The following is a 17,202-nucleotide window of genomic DNA, read 5'->3' as shown; positions in this document are numbered from 1 at the left end:
CTAGCATAGGATCTGGAGTAGATACAATGTTTTCAATATTTTCATTACTTCTGATTTTAAGTTTTAAGTTTTATTCTAAGAATTTTATTTGTCTACTGTAAATTGAGATATTTTTTTCTTGTCATATTTTGCTTTGTTTGGTGTTTATCCAAAAAAGTACTATTGATTGGTAACCTCCAAATTCAACAAAAATTTGAATGTCTTTAGAACAGGCAAGTTAATAAATAAAAGCAATGTTATGGTATCAGCATTTGGTCATCAATACTAAAAAGGTTATTATCATAATGTACTTTTTTTTAAAACACGAAGAAATTACATATTAGAATATCAGAATTTTTTTTGACTGTGTTGAAGAAACATTGGTGGCTCTTGGTTAGATTGTTGTCTCTTCGACAAATTCCCCATTTCCATTCTCAATTTCATCAGCATTATAATTCACTTTTGACTGTTTAAGGTGGTACCTAACACTACAGGGCGATAATCTGTAAAGTCAGCTGAACGTTTAAATTATGTTGTGTTGTGAAAGGAATATTAAACTTCTCAATGATCAAAATTGGTGTTTATCAAACTGCTATATAACCAGTGTAATTTTTCTGACATAACAGTTGGTTCAAAATTTTTGAAATTTTTATTTTTTTGTCAAAGGGTCAAAGTTAATACTTTGAAAAAAAATTCTAAAAATTAAACAAGCCAAATCAATTTTAGTGAAAGTGTTAGGTACCACCTTAAATCAAGCATTATCATGCAAATGAGCAACAAGGTTGGTGCCATACATTCATAAGATTAGCTCATGCTCAGGAGGACCTGATGGCACCATAGTTTTTGGGTTAGTGTTGCTCGCACTTATATTCTATTGTCTTCATTTGTCAAATTTGCTATCTAAAAACATGGACACATTTTCATTAAAGGTTCCACAGTGACGTTTTGAGATGCTGTTTTTTTTGGGTAACCTTTTTCATGAACGTCTGTTCATCTTATAAACCCTAGGATTGATTGCAAAAACCAAAGCTTACATTATTGATACAGTGCCTGAGTGGCAACCCCCTCCCTTTCATTGATGATCAATGCATTTAAATGGGGACATACAGTTGGAAAATAGCTGGGTTTGTCCCTGTTAATGAGATATCTTAACAGTACTTACTTTATATTAAGTTTAACATTTGCATCTTCATGTCTTTGTCTTAAAATCTAAAATATACAATTATTTAGAAACAAATCATAATTGCAAACAATAAAACACTACTCATAAACAAATTTCGAATAAATGCAACATGTTTAAAAAGTGGTAAACAAATCAGTTTTTCATCTCATGTTTTACCAGATGCTCCGCAGGGCGTAGCTTTATACGACCGCAGAGGTTGAACCCTGAACGGTTGGGGCAAGTATGGACACAACATTCAAGCTGGATTCCGCTCTAAATTTGGATTGTGATTAAATAGTTGACACAGAATAGGTTTCTGACACAGAATGAATGTATTCAAATGAACTTAAAATTTTTGTTTTCTCTTAGAGCAATTCACTATGCTGTTGAATATTAATCCTCTCAAAAAAATGTTTGAAGAAATTTTCTTTTTATTTATGAAATTTCAAATGAGAAAAATTGAACCCAATTTTTTAATCACATCCCCCTTTCCCTTATTCCAAAACTAATTTCAATTAAAATATTCTAATGGAGTTTGCAACAATTACTACTCATTTAAATACATCATAAAATATTAAGATGTAAAAAAACTGCTTGTTATCACTGAATGGTAAAGATTATTTAAATTTATCAGTTGGTAGTAAAAAGTGAATATACATTGTATATTGTATATAACAAAGATTTAAGTTGATTCTGGACAAAGAAAGATAACTCCAATTAAAAAAAATTCTTGCAGATATTTCTTGCTTACTATACTGGACAAAGAAAGATAACTCTTAATTAAAAAAAAAATTGCTATTTCACAATATTGTGAAATTAGATATTTCTTGCCATTGCACAATACTGTGCAATTGATAAGACTTGCTATTGCACAATACTTAATATAATAATTTTAGATCCTGATTTGGACCAACTTGAAAACTGGGCCCATAATCACAAATCTAAGTACATGTTTAGATTCAGCATATCAAAGAGGCCCAAGAATTTAATTTTTGTTAAAATCAAACTTAGTTTAATTTTGGACCCTTTGCACTTTAATTTAGACCAATTTTAAAACTGGATCAAAAATTAAGAATCTACATACACAGTTAGATTTGGCATATCAAAGAACCCTAAATTATTCAATTTTTGATGAAATCAAACAATGTTTAATTTTGGACCTCGATTTGGGCCAACTTGAAAACTGGGCCAATAATCAAAAATCTAAGTACATTTTTAGATTCAGCATATCAAAGAACCCCAAGGTTTCAATTTTTGTTAAAATCAAACTAAGTTTAATTTTGGACCCTTTGGACCTTAATGTAGACCAATTTGAAAACGGGACCAAAAATTAAGAATCTACATACACAGTTAGATTCGGCATATTAAAGAACCCCAATTATTCAATTTTGATGAAATCAAACAAAGTTTAATTTTGGACCCTTTGGGCCCCTTTTTCCTTAACTGTTGGGACCAAAACTCCCAAAATCAATACCAACCTTCCTTTTATAGTCATAAACCTTGTGTTTAAATTTCATAGATTTCTATTTACTTATACTAACGCTATGGTGCGAAAACCAAGAAAAATGCTTATTTGGGTCCCTTTTTGGCCCCTAATTCCTAAACTGTTGGGACCGAAACTCCCAAAATCAATACAAACCTTCCTTTTGTGGTCGTAAACATTGTGTTTAAATTTCATTGATTTCTATTTACTTTAACTAAAGTTATTGTGCGAAAATCAAGAATAATGCTTATTTGGGCCCTTTTTTGGCCCCTAATTCCTAAACTGTTGAAACCAAAACTCCCAAAATCAATCCCAACCTTTCTTTTGTGGTCATAAACCTTGTTTCAAAATTTCATAGATTTCTATTCACTTAAACTAAAGTTATAGTGCGAAAACCAAGAAAATGCTTATTTGGGCCCTTTTTGGCCCCTAATTCCTAAAATGTTGGGACGAAAACTCCCAAAATCAATACCAGCCTTCCTTTTATGGTCATAAACCTTGTGTTAAAATTTCATAGATTTCTATTCAATTTTACTAAAGTTAGAGTGCGAAAACTAAAAGTATTCGGACGACGACGACGACGACGACGACGACGCCAACGTGATAGCAATATACGACGAAAATTTTTTCAAAATTTGCGGTCGTATAAAAAATAGGAAGATGTGATTTGATTCATTGCCGATAAGACATTTAATATATAATTATTAACCATAGTCCAAGCTATATTCTATCCATTTTTTTAAAATATCGATTGGTCACAACTTTGTTAAAAACATTGTCATTATACCTATTCCTGTTGGAACAAATATTCTATACCATTTATTCTGTTAGGAACATATAGACTGTAATATTCATTCCGGTGGAAACAATATTCCAGAATATTGTTTTCCTTTTGAAGTTATATTATGAAGGAACTTCTATTTCGTGACAACACCTTCTCTTCAGGTGGAGAAAGCAGAATCTACCTGAACTGTAGTGTGCCTTACCTTACTTAGTTTGCAACCTGATTTTGGTATATTGGTCACACCTTCTCTTCAGGTGGACAAAGCAGAATCCATCTGAGCTGTAGTGTGCCTTACCTTACTTAGTTTGTAGCCTGATTTTGGTATATTGGTCACACCTTCTCTTCTTAAATCATCAGCATCCTCTAAAAACAGACAGAAAGGTTCATTATATCTAATGAATAAAACAATCTACATGTAGTTATCACATTTAAACACAATTATTGCGAGTTACTACTGCGCATTTATTTATATTCATGGAATGAGGGAAAACTTGCATTTGCATGGGTATTTACTTTATTGTTTTACCACATTTTGCATACAAGCCAATAGACAATTTGTAATTTGTTGAACATTGGAGATGGCAAAGCTCAAATCCATGTATGAAATTAACTGACCCATATATATCATATTAGGTCATAACTATCACAATGTGTAGAACAAATTTGTCATTCACATCTGCTACTGTATAGCCAGTAATTTTTCGCAAGTTGGAAAATTCGCTTATTTTCGCGAAGAGAACAAATTGCCAAAATATTTTGAATAACGTATTCAATGAAAATTGCAAAATTTTACAACTGCAAAAATAACCAGCTATACAGTAATACCTTACAAATTTTTGCATAACATCATGTTGTTTTCACAAAGGGATGTTACCCCCCTATTAACCATGTATTGTATTAAAACATGTTTACTAACCCCTTATAAAATATACATGGTCTCCACATGGTTGCTTTTAACCAATCATATTCTAAGAAATGTATAGGAGGTATGTAAGATAATGTCTCTTACATCCCCTTTTTCCCTAAATAATATCATCAAATTAAAGTAGGTCACTGTTACCTAACAATTCAATAGCATCATCCTCTTCCTCCTGTTCATCTAGATAACCAGAATCATCAGAATGCTTGTCTTTTTCTTGAAGATATTGGTTCAGTTCCTGTCTATGTTTTTTGGATTCTATTTTTGGTCCACGCACATGTCCAGTACTGTAAAATTTAAAAGGATATAAATTAAACTTTCAAAAATGCAATTTATACCTAAAATGCTACAAAGGCACATGTATATTATATGAAATAAATGAATTTAAAAAAAAAAGAAAGATTATTTATTTTTATTTAAAAAAAACCAAAACTACTTGAATTTTATGAAGATTTTAAGTGGGATGAGTCTGTGCAGTTGGCATTCATATATATACTCAAATTAACATGATTAAGTTAAATCTGTAAGGGCTGTTTCAGAAAATGCTATGTTTACCCCCATAAGCAAAATTACTTGTAAAAATAAAAAGACAAAAACAAACAAGGTCTTGCCTTTGCTTTTAGTAATAAATGCTGAAATCTAAATACAACTGTAAAATGTTAACATGATCAAAGGAATAAAATATTTGGGAACATAAAAAATATAGTATATACATTAAGTCAACTCAATATTGCAGAATATTCAATAAATTTACATTAATTTATTGTCCAATTGAATATATCAAATAATGTCAGATACTCTTTTTTTTTGCTGACATTTTAGGTATACTATTCCAGGGGTCTATTGTAATAGAATTATCTACAAAATATTTTAATTGTTTTGTTTTTTCCTTCTTCATGAAGACAAAACAACAGGCTCCGATGAGAATTTATTCAATTTATAACTTCTGAGAGTGCATGATGTTAATGTCATTAACAGCTTAATATCTTTTGTTTTTTTAGTTTCATTGTCATGATTGTGTGGTTGCTGTATGGAATATAGTCTGTATGGAAAAACATCAGTTACTAAGCCTTTTTATCAACTTTAACAATTTATGTTTGTTTGACTGATACGTTCTAGGAACTGAGCTCACTTCTGAATGCCTGAATCTGATTTTTAAAACTACCTTTAAATATAGTTATTTCCCTTGTTAGGAAGTATACTGATACAAATACTGGTAACCTGCAATGCAGAGCAACCTTAAAAAGTAAAATAGGAAACAAGGCATTACTTTAGGTTTTTTTAAAAGAGTTTCAGCATTTTAAGAGTTTTATTACGAATATGTTTGAAGACAAAATACCATTAGTAATGTTTACATGCATACACACCAAATATTATATTTAAATCCACATCAATTAAAAATAGCTTTTTTCTGGGAGCTTTACAGCTGACTATGTGGTACCGTATGGGCTTTGCTCATTGTTGAAAGCTCTATGGTGACTAATAGCTGTTAATTTCTGTGTTATTTGGTCTCTTTTAGAGAGATTTCTCATTGACAATCATTCTAAATCTTCTTTTTTTTTTTATCATATTGACACTTCCTTGAGCTTCATTTTCTTGGAGCAAATTAAAGCAGTTCTACTTCATAGAAAGGGAGATAACTTCTGGATTCTAAACAATATTCAGAAAGGGAGATAAATTCTTGATTCTGGAAATGATTTTTGAAAGGGAGATAACTTCTTGATTCTGGAAATGATTTTTGAAAGGGAGATAACTTCTTGATTCCCGAAATGATTTTTGAAAGGGAGATAACTTCTTGATTCTGGAAATGATTTTTGAAATAGAGATAACTTTTGTAACTGGAAATGAATTTTGTAAAGGGCTTTATGTTGATCAGATTAAATTATTTTATTTTAGTTTTTAAAATTTCAATAAGAATTACTATTTTCTCTGAAAAATCATTATAAAATTGTCATAAATGATTATTTAGGGTAAATGAATGTTAAATATTTAAACATCGAAAAATCAAATTGATGTTTCTGTGCAATATTCCAACCAGTGAGTTCTCTACCAGAAACATATATCAACCATTTAAAATCAAATTCAATGTGCATTTTAAAACAAAAATATATTACTTAGCGCCACAACATGCAAATAACTATTAAATTAAGCTTGTCCTGTTGCAGTTGATAGCCTACATCACATTGTGTGACAAAGTTCATAATTGACTCATATGAAACTTAACCTTCCAGAGGCAGATTTAGGGGGGGGGAGGGGGTCCCAGGCTCCCCCTTTTTGGGAAACATTTGGTTGCTTATATAGGGAATCACTGAAGCGTGACTGGAGCGGGCCCCCTCTTAGGTCAGTCAGTGGCCTCCACTTATGAATTTCTGGATCCACCACTGCTTTCAACTTGACTAAAGGTTAATGGGGTCAAACTACAAACAGTATAGTTTTATCAAAACCTTTCTTTTTTAACAAAAAAGTTGAAACTAATATTTGCTCAGGATTATAAATTATTTTTACATAAAATTCAAATGAAATGACTACACGGCTACTTTTGCATAGGTACTATTTCTGTACTAAAAATATGAAGTAATGAAAATTTACTTTTAATCTTCAGTACTATTTTCAAATTGTTACTTTAAATTATTGTAATATTTAGGTACCTGTATTTTACAGTACTTAATTTGTAGTTGAAATTTAGGTACTACAGATTTTTGGTTACTACCGTTACATTTTCAGCATTTTGAAAGTTTTTCTATTTCAAATCTCTAAAAATTATGATTTTCAAACATGGAATATTGTATTATTTCTGTACCAAAATATTTAGTACAAATGAAGTATTGTAAAATACAAGTACTTAAATATTACAATAATTCTAAAGTAAAGAAATAGTACTAAATACTAAAAGTAAATTTACAGTACATTGTACTACATATTTTTATGCAAAAGTAAATGACTACATGCAAGGAAATTGGTTTATATACATGTATGTATGGTTTTCTAGTTCACTTGTTTTTTTACATATGCCCAAGTGCGAAGTACAAATTGGTCCTTAATGAAAACAATGTATAATAATTGTAAAGAGGGTGTGCATGTTTGAGTACTTTCACTTTTCTGTATAAACACAATACACGTATTTATAGAATCAATTAATACTTGATATTTTTCATTAATCATGTTAATATCAAATTCGGAAAGTGATTTTGATTTTTTTTGCTATTTAAGTGTTTTATCAACTAGATCCATGCAAGTGAAAAGTATTAAAAGGTTTCAACTTTAATATTTCTAAATGCACTCCACAATTTACTTAAACCCAATACAAGGGGTTTTCCAAAGGTATAAATAGCATTGGTAGTTATGCCTTGTTCATCTAAGGATGTCGACAATATGAAATCATAAACAAAGCATGTTGGAAGGTTCTATTACTAGCAATGTGTACAGCAGTTTTTAACAAGCCATAAAATAAATCCTGAATTTGACTCTAAAATTATATTTTGCTAGATTTTTTTTCTCTTTTTTAATGAATAGAATAGGATCCTTTAATTATATTCATAATCAGTAAATTAAATAGTCATTGGACTCATTAATTTGGACTTGATAAACATTTATGTTTTAAATTTGGTTCTAGTAAATAAACTAAATATTCTACGCAAATTAAATACTGTGGATTCATTATTATTCGTTGGATACTAATTTTCATGGGTACAGTTGAACCACAAATTTAAAAGTCCAACGAATATCATATTTCTAATAGGCTTTGTATACAGAGAGTGGTGAAACCACGAAATCAAATATCCACAAATATGTAAATTTTTAGTAATCCACGAAAATTGATACCCACGAAAATAAATGAATCCACAGTACATTTACTCTTTACTGTGTAAATTAAAAACTTATACCAGATGTAGTTTTAGAGTCAAATCAGGTTTAATGTGAGCTACACTAGCGTATTGTCGTGATTTAACTCACCTTCTTCTGTTTAAACAGATTATAAAACTTGTGATTAAGTATCCTACCATAACAATAATAAAAAGTATCCATATTTACTTATAAAGAAAAAATATACTTAATGAGTTTTTTTTCAAACTCTATTCATTCAAGTAAATGTGACGAAAAATATATATTCTATTCATATGCATAAAAGTGAGGAATATGATATATATCATTGTATATACATATCAACATATACATAAGCTACATGTATTATATGTTAATATATATGACATCACTAAAATTTTATATCCTTAAAATATTAACATCAAACAATTACTCAAAATGCATAATAAACATGATTAAGCTCAAATGAAACAAAAAAATATACAGCCATACCTATTCATATCTGCATTTGTATTTTGTTTGACCGTTTCTTTACAATTCATTAATTCTCCAGCTAATGGATCTTCCTCTGTTCTTGAAGGCCTTGGTCCTTTATAATTGCTACTTCTAAATATGTCATCATCCTGTTAAAAAGATTATACAGTTATTGCCCTTGTACAAACTCTTCAGTGATTGATCATTGAGAGTTGTACTATAAGGCCTTGGTCCTTTTTAATCAATTGCTACTTCTAAATATGTCATCATCCTGTTCAAAAAATATATAAAGAGTTATTGCGCTTTTACACTCTTCACTGATTCATCATTGACTGCTGTTCTATAAGGCCTTGGTCCTTTATAATTGCTTCTTCTAAATACATGAAATATGTCATCATCCTATTAAAAAGATTATACAGAGTTATTGCCCTTGTACAAACTCTTCAGTGATTGGTCATTGATAGTTGTTCTGTAAGGGCTTGGTACTTTAAAATTGCTACTTTTAAACATGGCACCATCATGTTAAAAAAGATTATAAAGAGTTATTGCCCTTGTACAAACTCTTCAGTGACTGATCATTGATAGTTGTTCCTCATCTGTTAAAAATATATATGTATAGATTATCAGGTTTTCTACACATTGATATCATAAAATATCAGCCGCGAGCCACAATGTGAACCTTTGTGGCCAGTGAGCGTAGCGAACCAGCTAAAAAGTTTCACACTGTGTCAGTTATTGATCATTGATAGTTGTTTCTCATCTGTTAGAAAAATATATATAGAGTTATTGCCCCTGTAAAAAATGAATGGATCCTCCTCTGTTCTGTTATCTATATGAAATGTGGGGTGGGGGTTATTACAGCTCTGCAACAGTTATATTAGGTTTGAGATTTTCACAAATATTTTGGGTTCTATAATTACCAACACAAGTTTTCATTATTGTGATACTCACCCATTGGAATTAAATAATTACTTAATTTAATTTAATTAATTTACTTAAATAATATTTCGCAATAATTTCTGTATATAATTTGTAAAAACAGTCATATTACCCCTAGTCCTGAGGAAGCCCAAGCTGTTCTTGTATCTTTAGATGTCTCTGTTCGTCTGTGACCTTTGGATTCTTCTGATTTGGTCTGACCTTCAAAAAGGTCATCAAAACTGGTGGCGGCAACTTTGTTGTCTGCATTCCACCCTTGCTTTTGTCTACGTCCTTTAAACAAAAAAACACAATAGTTTTAAAAATTAACTTAAGGAGGTAGACCTAGGGCAAGGGAAATAACTCTTAAAATCATCAGTACGTTTGTGTCAACCATTTTTATGAATATATTCTAAGCTTCTAGGTTACAATGATTATTTCCAATCTGTTTTAGATAAGTGCTTAAAATACATTGACAAAACTTGACTTTAACAAAAGCATAAATGATTTAAAGAGTTATCTCCCTGAACCAAGGTCTATCCCCTTAATGTGAATTTACTTTTAAGGGACATTTTCATCGAAATAAGAGACTGATGAATTTAAATGTTTTATGAAGTACAAATTTTATTTAAGCCAATATGCAAACCACTGAATCCACAGAAGAATATAGCTAGAAAAAATAAGGATTTTATTATAAATTTTCATAGGACAGTGAAAATAAAGAATTTAAATTCCCAATAGGCTCAAACTGAATTGAAAGTTTCTTATCTAATATCTGGTTACAAAATAAACAATACACTATTGTGTTTTTGACTACTCATTTTGTTGGGTGTTTTTACTATCTCTGATATATCTAAATGCTATACTTATTGAACTTGCAGATTATGACTGTGATAGATGGAAAATCTTTTTCAAAATAATGAAAGGAACGGCTTGCTGTAATTCAATAGCAGAAATAAGTGATAATCTCCCTTGACACATTTGTAAACAATTTATTTTCATTGATACTATATAATAAAGAATTGAACGCTTATTGATTTTGAAATTCTGAGTGGATAGCTTTGACAGATGAGCATGTTGTATGAGGCACCAGAAGTGTGTCATACTAGAAATGTGCCCATCATGCCCATGATTATGGTTTTACAACCATATAAATTTATTAAAAAAAAAGAGGTTTTAATTCTCATAATTTCATCATTTTATACTGCAAACATGAAAAACCAAGCTAATTTAATGAACCTTTTGGTTGTTCTGATGTTATGTAGTTATTTCATGTTAACTCCTTTCTAGCCAATTTGCAATAATCAATTTTCACATATCTAAAACTCTGCTGATGTACCCATATAAGAGTAAATCACAAATTACAGTTTGACTAAGCCATCATGTGAAAGTCACAAATATATTAATCACTCACAAAAATTAGTTAATTCATAGAAAATTCAAAAATTCAACAAAAAAAAACCTTTCAAACTTTGATAATGTATGTGCTAATTAACAAATGCTTAATCAAGGATAAAATGTTACTGTGATCACATTAAAATACAGACAATAAAGATTCTTTTGAACAAGATACAATGTTTATGTTAGAGAGACAGAAGACATGTTAGATGCCATTTATAGGGACAACATAAAGCAACCTATTTCCAGATAAATATTTCCCATACATCCTTCCACCATTATTTTGTTATTTTGTTATTTTGTTATTTTGTTAGTGTACATTAAAAGTTATTCAGAATTTTCACAGGAAATTTGAGCTCATAATGAAACCCAATCTGAATGAAATGACTGAAATCATTTCTGTCAAAAAATAAAATGTGTCCAAAATGCAAATATTTGGTTTAGGACAAATAGCTTTTGGTTAAGGTCATGACTGGCAAATATATGACATTTACTGTACCCTTGGCCCACATCCTCTCTACTAAGATCCGGAATAATTCCAACTCTAAATTATCAGTCTGTTCTAACTCTATGCTCATAGGGTTGTATTTCCCTTAAGCTTGTCAAGGTAACCAATCATATTGCAGGATTAGCCTGTATATTCACTCTAGTAGTATATTAAGATTACAATGTAAAAAGTCATGTCTTCAAACTATAACAAAATCAAAATTTTGGAATTGAAGTATCCTAAAAATTTTAATAATTCTGATTCTTTTGATGCACATATAACTGTTGCAAGCAACACATTCAGTTAGTACAACGAAAATCAAATGGACCTATTAGAACGCAGATACCTTAGACTAAAAAACTTTCAATGGATCAAATTATGTGTACTCTATATCCATTATCAAATAAAGAGGTTCAACTTAAGGAACTTAGTAAATATAAAACAGATTAACATTTAATCCAAAACGTGTAATAGTTCTATGATAGAGGGGGGATAGGACCTTTATCGGGACTCCGGGATTGGGTGTTTTTAAGCTCGGGATTTCGGGATTGACCCTTTCAGGATCTGGGAATCTTTTTATTCAGATTTCGGGATGTCAGGATTTCCTTTATTTAAATTCGAGGTCTCTGGAACATGTCTGGAGTTCCTTTTTTCATTTCCGGGATTTTGGGATCAGGACCCCTCCTATCCCCCCTCATGATACAGTAACTCAATACCCATCCAGTATGATACAAATCATTCTTATTTGAACTGATTTTTCCCCCTCTCTTTCTTTTTTACATTGGTTAGGAGGGTCAAGGATTATGAGCATCCAAATTTCAATGAAGCCATCAAAAAGATAAATCCTTCATGCAATTTGTACAAAATATTTGCCGATCATGCAAATATCATACCACCAATAACATATGGTCTGCATCAAGCAAGCAGGTCTTCACATGTACATTACACATAGAGATATATACATGAATATATTGGTCCTGCAAACCTCATGCTTAAAATATAAATTCAACCTGGCGAAATTGGAGTCACTTTCAAAAGATCATCAAAGCTTAAAGGCAGTGACTCTGACATTGTTCTGGGTGAAGAATGTGTTTGCTTTACATGTGATCTAGGTGAGGCCAATGTTTGTTGTGCTTGTGATCTGGGTGATGAAGAGGTTTGTGCAGTATGTGGGCGAGCACTATGCACTCTATTAGACTTTGGAGAAGTCACTGCTGAAAGAAATGTTAACAGAAACACGATGAACAAATTTCGGTTTTAGCCTGTTTTACCCCTTTTTTCTGTAATTTATGAACCTCAACTTGAATATTGACTCTTATTTAGGTAATTTTAAACGAGCTATACAGATTTAGCACAAAATGTTTTGAACTGTGATAAATGTAAAGAATAAGAGTAATGTTTTCTAACAAAGACATTTTACAGCTTTTTCAATCTAATTTTTAAAATTAAATGAGATCTCAAATTTTTTTCTTGTTCTTTGAACATGTTGAATACATGACAAATGAGTTGCTGAAAATTTTCAAACTTTATTATTCACAAATTGCATGTCTTTCAAACGTAGTTAAGATATACCTGGTCTTGCATGTTCTGGTTCATCTGGACTCTTTGGTTTGGGTTTTTTGCTGTGTGTCAACCATGGCTTATTATAACCTCTATCATCTATACAATTAAAAAGACAATAACAAACCAAATAAAGACAATAACAAACCAAATAACAATGAATAAACATATAATTAAGGGGGATTTCAATAGCTGTTAGACTTCTTACAAAGTTGGTACGCCCTTCTTTCTATTACCATGATTACAGTTGTTGTCATGGTTGTGTAGGACAACAAAGCACGAAAAATTATTTTTTTACCAGTAAAATGAGATTTTTCCTGACTGACTGAATGTTGTAAATTTTTGGGGGAATTTTTAGAATAAATGAATAAAGCTAAAAAATCAGGTTTAATCCACCAATTTTTATACAAAAGAAAATGCCTGTACCAAGTCAGGATTATGACAGTTGTTATCCATTCTTTTGAAATTTCAAAATAAGACTTGTATCATGTGTATGCAGACTTTTGGAAAAACTGTGAAATCAAATCTTCATGAAAAACACACTGTTTTCTCAATCCACTAAAACTGGTACCCATGCAAATAAATAAATCCACATTGAAAAATTTTACAATGTTCCTCCAGGTTAATTGATGAAAGAAGATGAATAACATATTACCTGTTCCTGATGCTGCCCAGGTGTTGGATTTTCTGCTGGGTTCTGGACTCTTTGTTCTTCTTCCTATAAAAAAATATAGAGACAATTAATGGTGGTTGCTGGAAATAAATGAAATACTTTTAGGTGACATATTGGGCACCAGTGTAATGACTAAGAGGCACTAAGTATTTTAATGTTTTAATTCAAATTAGAATAAAAATGTAGCATTATATTGTTTTGTATTTACTTACCCAATCTTTCAGGAGAACTTTTCCTCACAGCACCAAGTCTGATATCCTGAAAATTAAAGTTTCAATCCATATAATAATAAAAAAACAAGTGTCTAGTTTTTCTGACTACATTTTGCAAGTACATCCGAAGTACATATGATAACTGGTATCATATGTCATCATTTTATTGTTTGGCATGACGTTAACTAAATTTACACTGAAGTTTAAAATCAGGCAAAAACATAAATGAATGTACTTTCAATACTTTCTGTATATATATTACATGTACTATTTATTGGTTCAAACTGTTTGTTTTACCTGAGGTAAGCTACATGTAGTTGATTATTGTATATTGTCAGATTGTACATGTAGTTTATCACACTTGATTTTGTTTATTATTTCGTAAGCAGACTACTTAATCTTTTTGTTTAAACTGATTTCATTTCAATTTTTCGGAATTTTGGGTCCTCAATGGTCTTCAGCTTGAAAATTGTTAGAGTTTCTAATTATTTTGATTTGAGCATCAGTGATGAGTCTTATGTAGACAAGAAGTGAGTCTGACATCAAATTATAAGCCTGGTACCTTTGATAACTACTGTTCATATATTATTTTCTTCATAATACAAGTATTATAAAATTCTACAAGAATCATAACAAGATTGTATGTATGACATGTGCACAGAGATGATAGTCTGAGTTGTTCCATGAAAACAAATTGGACCTGGTCAATATAATACTTCCATGCTAGGTCAGATTGATGTTTCTTTGTTGAAAATTCATTTCTTTTGTACTGTATTCCAGTTACACTTTGATGAATGGAAGGTTGCTCAGTGATCTATGGTTTCTAACTTCTACATGTATGTCTATGACAGAAAGTTGTCTTATAGCTGGTAATCATACCAGTCCCATAATACCTTTATTTTTATAGTTTTCAAAAGTATATAATTCCATGTACTCAAGCTGGTGCTAGAGGCAGTTTTTAAATTGCAGTGAGGTGAGATTTTGTTTAAGCTCACTGTGATTTCAAGATCTAGAACAGCAATAGACTGTTCCTTGTTCTTTGTGGGTGTTTTTTGTTGTTTACTCTGGGTTTGAACCACCCTTTTTTTATATGGCTGGATCCGCCAATGTTGGATGTCCCTTGTTTTTCTATTTAACATGTTATAAATTTACTTACAGCAGGTATATCCAGTCCAGCCTTTCTGTATAAAACTTTAATCAAATAGAGATAAGGATCTTCTGGCTGTTCATGTAGCACCTTGTTCATCATTTCCTACAACAAAATGGTAAATAACTCAAGCTTATAGTAATACAAATTCACCCACTAGTAATATAAATGTAGACAATAAAAAGAATATGTTTGTTTGCCCTTACCCTACCTACCTAAACTTTTTTATTGTCATGATGTGAAAATATATTTTTTTTAATTCAATTGGTACATGTACATGTGGTATGAAGACTTTAAAAAAACGTCCAACACTTCAATTTAAATTGTCTTTTTGCCTAAAAACAAAGAAAATACCTAACGAGTAACTACCTACCCACCATTCATACACTGTCTGCCTTTGGGAAAAGTTTGGGCAAACCAAGGTAGTTTTAAGTGTGGACTTACATGCCTATAGCCAGAGACATATATAAATATGTCTCTGCTATAGCTAGGTATAATTTTTTATCAATTGATTAACCCTTTGACATGTTTGAGTGCCAAAAAAAAATTTGTCGCTTTTGTGTATCGATTTATAATAATGTCATTAATTATGGATACTTAATTTCCATTTATACTGATTTAAATTTGCCAACAAATCCTCCAAAGGCAGTATAGATTATTCATTATTTTATTATGGGTCCGAATCTAAATAGGGCCAGATTGACATGGGATGGATCGACTAGGGAACGGATAGACTTTGGGCCGGATTGACCTAGGGACGGAATGACCACATATCATGTCAAAAGATGAACATGTGTCTTGCCTTGTCAGGACTCCCTGTTCTGGCACGTGCCCGGCCGGGCTCCTTGTCCCTAGGAACTATAGAATAAGAATAAGAATAAGAATATTTTATTTCCAATTAAAGGGCCCTATAAAGAGCTTTCATGACATTACATACAAGTACATATGATTAGACATAAATTAGAGACATATAATATACATGATATAAGAAAACAACATTGTTTAGTACTATTAAAAATGGTATAAAAAGCCAGGACAGAACCAATACAATACAATTTAGATCTTTTAAATATACCATTTAAAACCATATACCACTCAAAATATGTATATTTGTGGCTAATTTGTATTCATTATTTTTGAACTTCTCCTTATCTCTAGATTTTTAGATAAATACTTTCCTAAACATTTATACACATTTAAATTTTCTTGTGTAAATAGCCATAAAAACTTTGAAAAATTGTCTAACGATTGAAAAATTATTACAATTTAGAGATATTTCAGTAAAAAAATCATTTCTGTTATCAATATATAGTGGACATTCAGTTACAAAGTGACTATAAGTATGACGTCACTCACCGGGTCCTGGGCAGTCTACACGAAGGATTTAAAATGAGCAGACGCTCATACGATTTGGCATGCAAATGGAACCTTTATTTATACGACAAGTAGACTAGCCACCGCTGTATATCTATTCATGTAATCGTACTATGTTCAACCATATATGTCTTTAAATAAACATCGATCTTGTTTATATTTACGTAGTTTTACGTACTTTGTCCTATATCCCAGAACTTGGGTAGACAGCGGGTAAACGAAGCCAGTGGAAACTTCCACTCCCGTTACACATGTATGTATAACCAACTTTTATCATGTTTATCATGTTTATGGAATCTGACAGTACAATTAAGAACTAAAAAAACTTGGGTCTGGCTTCCAGAATTATAAACCTGGTATCTTTGTTTTCTTAGACAGGAGAACATGTACCCTAGGATTTGTATAGTAAGATTTTACTAAACAAATCCTTGGTGTAGAATATATATATGTACCCATTGGCATAATTTAACAAGATTACTGCAAGTGGTATAAAATTTATAAATAATGGTAAATCAAGAAAAATATTAAATGCTTAAATATCAATACCTCAAACAAAGGTGTTAGTCTATGTTTCTCCATATATGTTTGTATTCTTTGAGGTGTACCCATAATTTAATATTTTTAATACAGGCTGAGACAAGAATTTGTTTTGAAGTTACTCAGAGGTACGGGGAAAGTAACGAATTCGGATCATTTTTTTGTTGAAGTTTGTTTTGACCAATAGAAGTATACCGGTTTTCTCCGATATTCAACTATCTGTTTTTAGGTTCTTTAAGAAAAAATATTATATACACACAAAGATTAGAATAA

At 30.8% G+C, this 17,202-nt stretch overlaps 1 protein-coding gene across 3 annotated transcripts in view; it reads right to left on the bottom strand.

The window, feature by feature from the left end:
- Positions 1-17,106, bottom strand: part of LOC134691087 (uncharacterized protein C8orf34 homolog) — a 31,288-nt gene extending 14,182 nt beyond the window's left edge. Inside the window, exons 1-11 of one of the 3 annotated variants that reach the window (XM_063551301.1) lie at positions 16,939-17,106; positions 15,028-15,123; positions 13,872-13,917; positions 13,642-13,704; positions 12,999-13,085; positions 12,437-12,640; positions 9,675-9,835; positions 8,642-8,772; positions 4,469-4,614; positions 3,704-3,771; positions 1,142-1,188 (exon numbers count right to left, since the gene is read on the bottom strand). In XM_063551301.1, coding sequence (XP_063407371.1) covers positions 1,142-1,188; positions 3,704-3,771; positions 4,469-4,614; positions 8,642-8,772; positions 9,675-9,835; positions 12,437-12,640; positions 12,999-13,085; positions 13,642-13,704; positions 13,872-13,917; positions 15,028-15,123; positions 16,939-17,001 — 1,112 coding nt within the window. In that variant the 5' untranslated portion in view covers positions 17,002-17,106. The remainder of the gene's footprint in view (positions 1-1,141; positions 1,189-3,703; positions 3,772-4,468; positions 4,615-8,641; positions 8,773-9,674; positions 9,836-12,436; positions 12,641-12,998; positions 13,086-13,641; positions 13,705-13,871; positions 13,918-15,027; positions 15,124-16,938) is intronic. The other 2 variants (XM_063551302.1, XM_063551303.1) reach the window with 2 other exon arrangements.
- Between the last annotated feature and the right edge of the window lie 96 nt (positions 17,107-17,202).

The sequence above is a fragment of the Mytilus trossulus genome, chromosome 11 (assembly GCF_036588685.1).
Source record: "Mytilus trossulus isolate FHL-02 chromosome 11, PNRI_Mtr1.1.1.hap1, whole genome shotgun sequence".
In the NCBI taxonomy this organism is placed as follows: Eukaryota; Metazoa; Mollusca; class Bivalvia; order Mytilida; family Mytilidae; genus Mytilus; species Mytilus trossulus.
The sequence above is the reverse complement of the archived record's forward strand: the minus strand, read 5'-3'. Positions and strand labels throughout refer to the sequence as shown.